Source organism: Photinus pyralis, unplaced genomic scaffold (assembly GCF_008802855.1).
Source record: "Photinus pyralis isolate 1611_PpyrPB1 unplaced genomic scaffold, Ppyr1.3 Ppyr1.4_LG5, whole genome shotgun sequence".
Lineage (NCBI taxonomy): Eukaryota > Metazoa > Arthropoda > Insecta > Coleoptera > Lampyridae > Photinus > Photinus pyralis.
The window spans coordinates 4,782,207-4,794,738 of record NW_022170596.1 but is presented as its reverse complement, the minus strand read 5'-3'; the positions used below and the strand labels follow the sequence as shown (position 1 = coordinate 4,794,738).

The 12,532-nt window shown below is 37.6% G+C and overlaps 2 protein-coding genes across 3 annotated transcripts; both read right to left on the bottom strand.

Annotated features, from left to right (window-relative positions):
* On the bottom strand, positions 1-8,171 carry LOC116171513 (another transcription unit protein-like). 2 transcript variants are annotated; one of them, XM_031488387.1, is made up of 9 exons: positions 8,039-8,171; positions 7,197-7,981; positions 6,945-7,150; positions 6,720-6,898; positions 6,470-6,675; positions 662-824; positions 398-613; positions 164-350; positions 1-113 (listed from the first exon to the last, which is right to left on the bottom strand). In XM_031488387.1, exons 2-9 carry the CDS (start codon positions 7,955-7,957, stop codon positions 1-3), a joined length of 2,031 nt encoding a protein of 676 aa, XP_031344247.1. In that variant the 5' UTR covers positions 7,958-7,981; positions 8,039-8,171. The 2 variants fall into 2 exon arrangements, with proteins under 2 accessions (XP_031344247.1, XP_031344246.1); XM_031488386.1 differs by having other exon boundaries at positions 7,197-8,130.
* A 2,374-nt stretch (positions 8,172-10,545) lies between these two features.
* Positions 10,546-11,393, bottom strand: LOC116171990 (dnaJ homolog subfamily C member 11-like). Its single transcript, XM_031489070.1, has 4 exons — positions 11,070-11,393; positions 10,932-11,023; positions 10,729-10,858; positions 10,546-10,674 (listed from the first exon to the last, which is right to left on the bottom strand). The coding sequence occupies exons 1-4, from the start codon at positions 11,338-11,340 to the stop codon at positions 10,652-10,654; spliced, it is 516 nt and encodes a 171-aa protein (XP_031344930.1). The 5' UTR covers positions 11,341-11,393; the 3' UTR covers positions 10,546-10,651.
* Positions 11,394-12,532: the final 1,139 nt, after the last annotated feature.

Here is a 12,532-nt window from a genome sequence, read left to right as displayed (position 1 = left end):
TTATTCACTTTCACTTGAATCTGAATCTTTCAATGCTTTCGCCTTATCCAACTTTCGACTTCTTCTCGCTTCAAAATCGGAACCCTCCTCGTCAGATGAATAAATACCGCCACCTAAAATGAAAGCAGTAAAAATGACAATCCGATTAGTTACACCAATTTACCTCGAGTTTGTGCAACCGCCGCGCCAGATTTGTACTTATTTTTAATAGCATTAAGGGAAATGACGCCCTCTTCATCACTACCGTCTTCCTCTCGAAACGTTTCTCTTGCGTGAGACCTTGTACCCCCCTCGCCTCGTTTGCGGGTTTTTGTAATTCTAACAGTTTGTCTCAATTTCTCTTCCTCTTTCTAATAAGATATACCGACATAAGCTAATAATTACTAAAATGCTTTACCTTGAGCAGTGTTTTCCTATCTTGATCCGGATCAACTCCCACTTGCGATAGAATTTTAATACCAGAAACTTTCTGCGAACGATCTGCCAGAGATAAAGTCATTTTCCTGTGAGTAAAACTTTCGGTTGAATGCGGTCGGAAGCTTAGTTTTGTACGGAATACTGCTTGACCCTGTAGACCGGTACCTTGACGTATGAACAGGTGATTATGGTCTCCCTGCATGTTATACAAAAATAAAACGTAAGAGCAAAACATAAACTGTACCTGTAATGGCTGTTTGTAAACGTCAAAGATTTCGGAACCCAAATGTAGAGAGAGAGAACCATCCGACCACCGTACGAATCGTGCGTTGGATTCTTTGAATGTGTTGCCTTCCTTATCTACATCTTCGCGCCATCTTATTGTGTTTTCTACCTTTAATTTCAGTCTGTAAAACACCAAACAGTCTGTGAGATTAACACAACAATCGAAATGGAGCTGAGGTTGGGTTAAAAGGTATGGAAACACTACACAAACGTTTGTTATGTCACGTGCGAACAAAGATTTTAAAAGACCTCATAGTAGACCACACATGGTAACAACCATACGCCCCAAATCGGCTAGAAATAAGAGATACTAGTGCGGCAACGCTGGCAAGTCTGTAAGCTAACTACAGTGATAGAAGTAGTTGATATTTTGGAGAATCCAACTAACTTGTAAAATTAAAGTTAATTGTTTTTTTTTAAATCAGCACTTTTTAGTTCCTTGTGCATTCCCCGACGATGTTGGATGCGTTATTGCAACCACTTTCTCTCTCCGTCCGTCCGAGGCCTTAACCACTCTGACAGTTTTCAATATATTTAGTTAGTTCTTTTTGCATTTGGTAGCTCAGAAACCTAATCCAAGAAAAAATCTTTTTTTAATTCTAACCACAGTTGGTTCGTGCCAAGTCTATTTCCTCACTTATAGATACATTTATTGAAATTTTAACTATAGACGTTTTTAATAAAAGGTAAACACATCCGAACCAATAAAAATCAGATGTGCGCATGCAACTTTCTTATTTATTAATATATTTTGTTGGAATTTTACCACAGGCCCTTAAGTAGCACACAAATCTCCAGAACTTTGTCCATTTAACCAAATCTCTAACTTTAATAATAACAAACTTATTCATGTAACCTCATCTGATTTGGGTCACCCTGTATAACATACAGTATGTCATACAGTAGAAACATTCAAGACTCAACTATAACCCAAAGAATACTACCCCTTCGAAACAAATAGCATGGTATCTTGCTTATCTTTGGAGCTATGATGTTGCTTAAAATGAGGCAAAGTTAAATCTCTATGACAGCATTAGAACACTTTTGGAATAGAAATTTGAATATATTGTTTTTTACGGCGATCAATGTTTGGATTTTTTCCTGGTTAAAATGAAGACCACACACTATAGTTTTTTATTACGTTTACATATCGTAGTTCACTCACCGTGTAAACGACTTAAGGAGAGCAAAGAGAGATTTTGAGTTTTTCGAGTTCTTGAATTTTGAGTTTTTTGTTTGTGACTTTTTTTGTTTTTTTTTAGTATGGTTTTGAATTTTTTCAGTTTTTGGGATATAATTTTTGAGTTTTTGTGTTCGGGTTTTTTTAGTTTTTATGTGTGGGTTTTTAAGTTTTTGTGTTTTTTAGCAAGTTTTCGAGTTTTTTGGGTTTCAGTATTTTTGATTTTTTAATTTTTTTAATCTTTGGGTGTTGAGTTTTCCGATTTTTCAGTTTTTTTGAGTTTTCCAGTTTTTGGGCTTTTCAGTTTTTGGTTTTTTAAGTTGTCACGATTTATTTTTTCCATTACAATTGATCACGGTATATTTACTTGTTGAAAGATCCTTTTGAGAGATGTCTCCCTCTATTGTTGGAATTTGACCAACGCAATTGTACCACGTAATGCGTGTAGATTTTAAGTTTCTTTCTGTCGAGAACCATATCGAGTTACACTTCGTTTAATCAAACGGATGAATTTTGTAAAACGCATGAAATTTTAATTACCATCATCAATAAAGAGTAATATCTGGCGATTGGATTCTTAATTGGGGATTCCGCAGTAATTAATACGGATTCACCTATATAACTCCAATAGCGAAGATATAATTGCGTTTTTTGTTTCTTATCGTTCGGGTGATATTTGTGTACTACAATTTCTCTATCGACAATTGCTGCTTCATCTACAATTAGCCCCCTCATTTAAGGGGTATTTACATTTTATGACATCAACGAATAGGGTTATCTTTGCTTTCTTTTAGGTGTTTTTTAATTGTACGTACCAGTTTAAATTTCGGATATGTCACATTACATACGCAACTGGTTCAACGTACAAGTTGTAACCTTGGATTTCATTAACCTACCCTACGTGGTACGATGCCCCTAACATATCTTTCACCTGCTGATAACAAGTGGTTATTTTACTGTGAAATGGATGAACGGGTTATGAACGAGATTTCATACCAGGGATCGACTCTCAACAGAGTTTTTGAGCTTTAGTTTTTTGGTTTTTGAGTTTTCAGTTTTTAAGTTTTTCAGTTTGAGTTTTCCGGTTTTTCAGTATTTGAGTTTTTTCAATTTTTGGGTTTGTGAGTTGAGTTTTTGGGTTGTAGTTTTAGAGTTTTTGCAATTTTGGGGTTTTGCATCTCAGTGGTAATGGCAAGCTTGAAAAAGAACTAGCTCTGGTTACAACAATTTAGAGTTCAAATTTCCGGTAACACTATTGCTATACAGTCGATAACTAGTGAAGGAAGACCGTCTTTCTAGACCCCGTAAAGCTTCCATTTGGGCGTGGGGGAACCTGACGACCTGGCTGTGGTTGTGAGGCGGCGACTGGAAGGGCAGAACTCCTGGGAAAAGGTAGGCAGCTGGTACCTCCTCCACATAGCTGTGAAAGATCAACCTCAAGGAAGGTTGGTAATTTTCGGCACATAGGAAAAGGACCAGTGTAACCTAATCGCCGTGGGTGGGGGTGGGACTCAGTTATGGGTTTTTCTCTCTTAAGGTGAGGGTTAGTAACTCTGCCGAAGCAGAGGTGGGAGTAGTAGCTGCTACAGGAGCAACTGCAAGTTTGCCAAGGCAACCTGTGGTCAGTGCTCCAGCGTCAGAAACTCTCCTGGGCTAATTACGAAGTGGGTAGAGTTTGTGGATATTGAGGCAAAGGAGAACAAAGCTACAGCCGACTGGAAAGCCCATAAAGTAAACCTAAGGCTATATTATGAGGTGTCAAAGAGAAGCATGGAAGAGTTTTTGCAGCTCTATAAAATCCACCTCCTCAGCATTCCGCATAAATAAAATTCTAATATTATAACCCAGCTCGCCTCAGAGGAAAGGATGGTTCCTACACAGACAACCTCTCCAAAACAGCCGAGACATTGAGAGATGCGCACTTTTCCAGAGCCATCACAGCGCCATATCCCCAACTAGTCAGAGGCAACCTTCTTTAATTTCATGGAGAATTACTGGGCGGTTGCTACTCAGATGGTGGATGTGGCGAAGTGGGGTGCGTCCCACTTCTGTAGAACTTAACTGTAAACAGCCTCTTCTATCGCCTCAATGACAGGGGTACTATACGCTGGGGTATGCGGATGATATATCTCTACTATCAATCGGCAAATTCGAAGCTACTCTACGCAGTCTGATGCAATCAGCTCTAGTGAGTAACCGAAAAATGGTGTAGGGAACTCCTTATCCATCAACCCGACAAAAACGGAGCTACTTCATTTCCTAAGAAAAAAAAAGGTAGAGGGTCTTTAAGCTCCCCTGCGCAGCCTTAACGAACTTCTTATCACAATGACCGGAGATAACGAGATAAATTTCTACATTCAAATATTTCCAAATGTCCCTTATTTTTCTAACTGAACAATAAAATAAAATAAAAATACGTGATTAAATAAACAACATTAAGCATTATTAAATAAATCTAAACAAAAAAACTCAATATTGAATTCAGATTCAAATAGTATGATCAAGCTTGTGACCACATTAAACATTAAAAATAATTGAAATTCACATACATCATACAGGGTGATCCAACATTGCTATAGGTGCAGATGCCAACATAAAGTATCTTAAAAGCTTTCAGCACATTATTTTTAAATACAGAGGTAAGTAGGTACCTACAATCTGATCTAATTCTGGAAAATTAAGGACCGTGATAAAAATGTCCAGACAGACATTAGGGTTGGAGGTCGTTTTTGACTGGCATAAAAATAGTAAAGTGTAAATGTGATCATGTAAGAAACATATAATTGTACATAGTATGTGAACATATTTAATCAACATCGGATTTATGGCTCAGTGGTAAGAGCATTGGGTTATAAATCCGAAGGTCGGGTGTTCGAACCTGGGTTGAGGTGAATTTTTCATCTGTGGCGGAGATGGAAATTACCTTAGGCCAGTTCCGAGCATTCTACCAGCTACTCCGAATTAGGTTTTCCTGCAGTTTTCCTAATTCGTAAGGTAAATACCGGAGTAGTATAGACCATCTTAAGACCTTCTGCAGAGGCACCTCTAAATAGCATTATGCGGGTCACTCTGTAATTGGGCGCATGCCTGTTGAGGGCCCAAAACAAGAGAGGTATAATAAAATAAAATAAAAACATCAACTGGTGGTACCATACTTTGTTGAAGATCAACGACGCGCGTTCTTGTAAAAAAATAAACTAAACAAATATAGAAAACGAGCTCCTGGGTATGGCTATGCCATTTGCAAAACGAAATTTTAAACCTGATTAGTTTTGCTTTGATTTAAAGTATGTATGAAATTTCATTTAATTGCTTCCATAAATAAGAAAGTTGGCACTGCACATCCTACACAAAACCAAATTTGGAAAATGGCGCTACATTTGCTTTTATTCCAAGTGGCTATGTATCAAATTTCATTTAAATACCTTAATAAATAAAAAATTTGCAATTCGGTTTATAAATGGTCGAGATGTGTTTTATATGGCTAAAGCTATGCAATTTCATTCGGTTCATAACTCACGGAGATGTCAAAAGGGCCTTCTTTATTTTTTGTGCTACATTGCCAATTCACAAACTCCGATCTACAAATTTGATAAAGAATCCACCTACTAAATTTTATCGTAATCGGTCCATTCGTTATCGAGAAATCGTGCTAACAGACGGACAGACACCGCAAAATTATAAACTCGGTAGGGCTCGTTAATAAATACACGTGATATATATCTCACTACACTCCCTCACTTCCATTGTGATATTTAATGATTTTTTCTAACCCCTCCCCCCCTTCATGATTCACGTGATTAATGGACGACTCCTAAAGTTACTTCCACTCAGTGTTGCCAATTTGGTGATTTTGTCACTAGATCTGGTGAATTTCAAGATTAATTTCGGACTTTTTCATCACGATTCAGGCATAAAACCTAGTGATTTTCAACATCATGTGGAGACTATCTGGTGATTTCAAGAACAACAGCAATGCTATATATATAAAAGTGTGAATTTTGGAAATGTTCACGTTTTTTCAATAAAAATGTGTATTCATTTATTTAAAAAGTCCTATTTCCTGTAGTAGGTAAGTAGTCCTATTATGTTATGAAAGAAACAGGATACGAAGAATCGCATACGATTGATTTTCAGTAGGGGAATTTTTTGGCAGCTTTCGGAAACGCGACTTTTAATTTGGCTCATATTCAATAGCACTGATCCTTGAACTTGTAGAAATCGATTGGTAAAGGTTTGACATCACTGTCTCTTTTCGTTCTCGAGCTATACGAGGAACGGACGGACGCACAAAGCCGTCACATAAGGGACATTTTTTTCTTTCGAAAAATTCCCCTAAACACTAATGATGTGAATTTAGGGAATTTGTCAAATGTTGTTGCATACTTATTTAATAATAAAATTGGTGGTTTTGTTGTGAAAATCACTAGATTTTGGAGAAAAAAAATCACCAATCCATCCACCTAGTGACTTCCAGGCGGCCATTCTCAGATTTGTCATTTACTACTTGGCAACACTGCTTACACTTGCATACGTTGTGTCTTGTATGAACTATTAAAACTACCTATATCTACTGGGCAAACATACCGTGCACGCCCCTCTTCGTCCAATGTTTCTTCCTCATCAATTTCATCCTCGTAGGTTTCTTGATCGAAAGGACGCGTCTCGACAGAAAGGAAATTGGGCAACTTTACAAAATGAATATCTCTACCAAGGTCACAACTAATTTTCGGAATTTCAACATCAATCCTTGTTTCCGGAACAGGTTCAGGTTCGGGCTCCTTCTCTTCCTCCTAAAACAATTAATTGCAACTAAACAAACTAAGCTATGACTTACTTCTTCAATCAGTGGTCTTCGTTCATTTTCATCAACATCAGAGAGTCTTTCTCGTGCATCAGCATCACTTCTACCACCTTCACTACCCCGTTCCACATCTTCACCTTTATCCCTTTCTTCTTCACTACTTATATCATCGGCGTCCCCAAACAAAGCGGCCGCGCTTGGTTCTTGTTGTTCTACAAAATGGATAAACACAAAGAATTCCACCTTCGTATACAATACCTTCATTTTCACTTTCAGAGTCGATAAGTCTATGCTTCTTTTTTGCTTCACCTTCCTGCGAAGTGGATCGCTTTCGTTTACTCACCACATCGCTACCTGGACTTCCCCCATCAATTTCCAAATTGGGACTATTGGATCTACTATTATCTTGAGATGCGTTCCGATTCTGAGAAGGAGATTTGGAGCCACGTGAATGTGACCTGGACCTAAAACCAAACTTTGGTATCGAAAAAAGACATGTCTACAACTCACCTCGATTTTGATCTATTTGATTCAGCACTTCTTGATCTATTAGATTCCTTCGAGCCAGACCTAGACCTTTGAGAACCAGAACCTGACCTATTTGACGCTTTTGAATTTCTTGAGCTGGACCTCGAACGGTGAGACTCTTGTGAACGGGATCTATTGGACGTCTTTGAATTGCGCGAACCCGAACGGCTAGAAGCTCGTGATTGCGAGCGATTAGATGCGTGTGAGCCTGATCGGTTGGATGCTTGTGAACCCGAACGGTTAGATGCTCGAGATCCTGAACGGTTAGACGCTCGAGAACCAGACCGACTTGTTGCACGAGACCCGGAGTGATTTGACGCCTGAGAACCCGAACGATTTGAGGCGCGTGAGCCTGATCTGTTCGACACACGAGAACCAGATCGAGAACGAGATTTGTTAGAGCCAGGTGATGCAGAGCGACTACCACTTCTAGATCGGTTAGAGGCGCCAGATCTATTTGAGGTTGCTGAACCAGCACTTTGTGATCTTTGCGATTTATTGGAAGCCGGACTTTGAGAACGCGATTTGTTTGAATGTTCTGATGCTACCGAATTCGAACGTTGTGAGCCTCCAGAACGCGAACCACTTCGACTCCGAGCAGTGGAAGGCGATCTATTTCTAAACGTGGTGGGTGAATTAGAAGGGGACCTATCAAGTCCATAGCCAGGAGTTGGAGCTGGTCCTTGGACTGATGGGCTCAAACTTCGTTGTGATTCAATATCGGAATCCGATCCGGATGCCATCACGGACCCTGGCAAGAGTTTTCACTGTGGGAAATTGTGAAATTTTTAGACAAAAATTACAAACATAACACCCGACATAACCTCACAGGAAAACAGACAACATAAGCCATGAACCGTGGCTCAATAACACTACTGTGGTGATAATGTACCGGATATCCAAATAAAGGCTGATTCTCACTATACATAACGTTTCCATACCATATCCATTCCATAACCATTCTGTAAATTATTATAGGCTACGAAATTGACCTTTAAGTGATATGAGCGTAAGACATTCACTCACGCGCTAATACACATTCGCCTTCCATATGTGAACGGAAAGGAGAATGTGTATTAGCGCGCGGCTAAATGTCTTACGCACATATCACTTAAAGGTCAATTTCATAGGTATAATAATTTTCGGAATGGTTATGGAAAGGATATGGTATGGAAACGTTATGTATAGTGAGAATCAACCTTTAGAATTTGTATAATCTGTTCACTCAACAGATGCAGTTAAGCCACTCCCAATAAGTTTTGGCCAATGTAATATCAGACCCGTTTCACAGTCACAAAAATTATAAAAATCACGAAATTTAAAATGGCATGTCACATTGTATGACTAAGTTATAAAGTGTTATGTTTTGAATATTGACCTTTCAACACACAGCAATGCATAGTTTCAAAATTGTTTATTAAGTTCAAAAGGTATTTTGTTCGTATAAAGCTGGATTCACATGAATACGAAATCCGACGATACGGTCATCCGAAATACTTATGATTGGTCAATAATTTGAAATGTGCTTGACATTTCAAACTATTGACCAATCATAAGCATTTCGGATGACCGTATCGTCGGATTTCGTATTCATGTGAATCCGCTTTAATGAAATTAAGGGCAAGTTGAGGCAAGACAAATACAAAACGCAATGACAGTTTTGACGTTACGGATGTCAATTCAGATACGGCAATTATAATTGGAAGCAAATAGTTGCGTGTGTAACAGGTTTTGAAAATTCGGCCAATTAAAAATGTTCATTTAAATTTGCCGGCAATTTTTTGGGAGGAGCTTAACTGCATCTGTTCGGTGAACAGATAATAGTTCACTGAGGACAAATATAACAATAGGATGGGAAAAAAATAAGTGACCATTAAACTTTATAGCAAAATTAGTTGTCTGTAATGACATAAATGCATGTTATGATGGTTGTCAAGTAAATCAATAGGTATAATGTCGAATCACAGACTCCACTGGGATTCCAAAGAACTAACATCTGACACACATAACATAAAAAACAATCATTAAAACATTACAATAAATTCACATAATAAGTTTGGATATTGGATGGCCAGTCCAAATCCCACACCGAGTAGTAGCGTTGTTGCTCTGGTTGTGTCATATCAGCATTGTATGTAAAACGCTAGGAGTTGGCCTCTCAGAAGAGCATTTTACAAAGGAAGGATACCCCAATTGGTACAAAAAAACAAAAGGGCACAACGAGAACACGCCGCGCATTTTTAAGAGATCCCTGCGCAAGTGAGGCCGGGTTTAGCCAGCGCCCTCATGTACGACTAAGCGGGAGGCCCAACTCTCACTCACACATCTCTAGTCCAATCGACTAGTTATAAAGTGCCGGGTTATAAAAAAACCGAACGCCAGGCTCTCCACCATGAGTACTGACAGTAACCGATCAAAAGACAAATCATGACATAACAAAAAATAACAGAGCAACCACCGGCAAACTCGCACGCATACTTATAATCATAATTCATAAACAGAATTATATAGTCCAGGGAATAGAGGGTTTTAACTTGCAAAATGAGAAGTATGTAGTTCCAATTTCTTTTGCATGTCATAGACAGTCATTTGGAGGTTAAGATCTAAGTTTTCGACCTCCCACCCCTTGTGCTTCTCCCGTACCACCCCCAAAACCCCTGAAATTTGGTTGGTTTCTTAGTTTTCAATATTATCTTTTTAATGGTTCACTTTAGAAAAAAATATTGTTATCAGAAATTGTAGACCATAAAATTCTACACAACTTTAATATACACTACTTTTTTGTGAAATGTTTATTAAAAAAGATATGCTTGAGAGTTTCCTACTTCTTATGGACGACATATTGGATTTTTATGTCATTCGATAGAGAAAAAAAACAGAGCGTGCTTTTATACAGTGACGCCATCTACCATCGTCTTCGTTTTTTCTTTTTAAATTTTTAAATTCTGCACTCCGATTTTCCATTTTCACAGATGTTTTCTTATATATATGGTTTTAACTACCCACTTAACCACACCCACACTTAAGGTGTCCACAATAAATTGGATGTTCAGTCATCAGTGTCATAGCGTTATAAGCGCTTTAAATGTTTCCCAACGTCAAGAAACCTAACGCACGTGCAGTAGCAAGAAAGAGAGCTAATCCATTTTACTCTTGGATGACCATTACTAAAATTCTCTTGAGTGAACATTGGCAGTTTTGGAGGTGTGATTATCCTATGTGATGATAGTATAAAAAAATCTTATTTTGCATTTGCATTTGACCAATTAAATAGTATAAAAAATATAGGAATTGGTGCATTAGCAATATCTACTTAAAACAAAGGGCAATGTCTGGTCGAAATACTTTTAATCATTTTGTACAAAAAAAAACTTTTCACAAACTTCATGAAAAATCTACAACAAATTTAACGGCTAATCTTTGATGTTATATTATAGCTATGTTACACTATTCCGATGACCTGAAATTAAGAAAGATATAAAATCCACCTTAACATGTTAGAAAAGGGACTTACTCGACTTTGGTAATCGTAAAAGTTCTGTATCGCCCGCTGTAACTTCATATGGTTGACTACGATAAGTATACGAAACATACAGAAATTTATCTTCACCAACTGCAGGATCAAAGAACCCAGGTAGTTGACTCTACAAAATTTCACTCAATTTACAATTTGGTGCTTCTCTAAAGTAAAATGGTCAGAGTCTATATTTAACGTACCTTTGATTGTTCGTATAAAACCAATTTACTATCCCGTACTAAGCATTGCAAGGGAATAGTAACATTTATAACTTCCTCGCTTTCACTTTTTTCTAAAAAAAAAGTTTTGGTATTGATTATGGGACATAATCAACTTACCGTTTAATATTTTCCCGTATAACGCTTTATTAATTATAAGGCCTTTTTTAGACTCCTCGTCAGTGCAAATGCGCGCGTAAGTTGCAGTCATAAGGTCTACTGCCGCCTGCGCCTCTCTACGTTTCTCCATTAACTGCACTTGATTCTTTTGTTTCTCTTTTTCGATCTTCTGCGCTTGCTGTTCTTTATGGAAAGGTTCAACTATGCCTTTTTTTACCAGAACATACACTACTAAGGGAACTACGGTTGCGTAGAAAATGGCCGATGGCATTACTTCCTCACATAGGTGTATAGGAAATGAATATGTTTGGTTGGCCCGATTTAATCTAAAACAAACAAAAATATGATTCTCCCATAAAAGCCAGGTTGGCGAAAAGAACAAGAAAAATTTATATACAGGGTGGTGGATTTATCTCAGAAACGGTTTGGAATCTTTTTTGAATAATCGAAAAGGAATCATTTAAAATATTTTCAAGATGGCGACTTTTCCGGTTGTATCAGAACGATACCAGAACATTCTTATTTCAAATGGCACTATCTTTTCTGATGGCAATTTCGAATTCCTCATAAAAAATTAGTATGACTTTGTCAATATGATGCTATGTCTAACTGACATGCTTTTGAAGTTATTTAACATTTTTGACAAGGGTTTCAGAGGTTCAGTAAATTATCCACTGTTGTCTGACAACTTAGAGAAATGTTTTTTTCACGAATCGACAACTAAAAGTCCACGCTATCAAATGTTATTGGTCTGATTTTCAAATGTGATTCGAAAATAATTTGAATAAGCGTTCAAAGTTGACAATCGATTTTGGTTGAAAATTCGAAATTTTCAAATGGAAACCATATCTTTACTATGCATCAATGGAAAGAGCATAAAAAAAGGGTAACAAAATGTACACGGTAAGTCAACTATTGCGCGGAGTTATAACGCTGATATTAAAAATAACGACGTTATAATAATTTATTTCGAAGAAAACACTTTTACATAATTATTTATGGCGACGCATTCTTAATTAATTGACAACAACTAAAAACAAAAACAAAACAATATGGGACGCCTGTCATAGTTGGCGGGAACGCGGCCATGCCTTCTGCCACCACTTTGGCTCCTAGGGAAACAACTGCCCTCGAATAATATAAGTGTCGTTACAGAGTAACTTAATGCTTTGAAGATAAAATTTTTCGATTATGGTACATTTTTTAAAATGGAACCCGATGTATTTGAATGCTTTTTGTTAGTTTTACGTGTAATTGTACGACATTTTATTATATGGTTAATATCCGAAAAACTAGTCGTTTTAAAGATAATTCGATGTGCAGGAAAAATTTAGCATTTGCTCGCCCGAAATATCTTGGTTTTGGATATGGAAGATTGGAAGATATTGAAAATCGCGCAAAACCGTTTCGGGGATATCGAGGAGGAACCAGAATGACGTTATGAGTGACAACCCCCCACCCCC

Excerpts from the sequence above, each read along its gene's own strand:
- LOC116171513 (XM_031488387.1), bottom strand. The coding sequence starts at position 7,957 with ATGGCATCCGGATCGGATTCCGATATTGAATCACAACGAAGTTTGAGC. Across the intron at positions 6,899-6,944 it reads CTCTGAAAGTGAAAATGAAG|AACAACAAGAACCAAGCGCG; the intron begins GTATTGTATACG and ends TCCATTTTGTAG. Across the intron at positions 6,676-6,719 it reads GAAGACCACTGATTGAAGAA|GAGGAAGAGAAGGAGCCCGA; the intron begins GTAAGTCATAGC and ends TAATTGTTTTAG.
- LOC116171990 (XM_031489070.1), bottom strand. The coding sequence starts at position 11,340 with ATGCCATCGGCCATTTTCTACGCAACCGTAGTTCCCTTAGTAGTGTAT. Across the intron at positions 10,859-10,931 it reads TTTTATACGAACAATCAAAG|AGTCAACTACCTGGGTTCTT; the intron begins GTACGTTAAATA and ends GAAATTTTGTAG. Across the intron at positions 10,675-10,728 it reads TTTACGATTACCAAAGTCGA|GTCATCGGAATAGTGTAACA; the intron begins GTAAGTCCCTTT and ends TCTTAATTTCAG.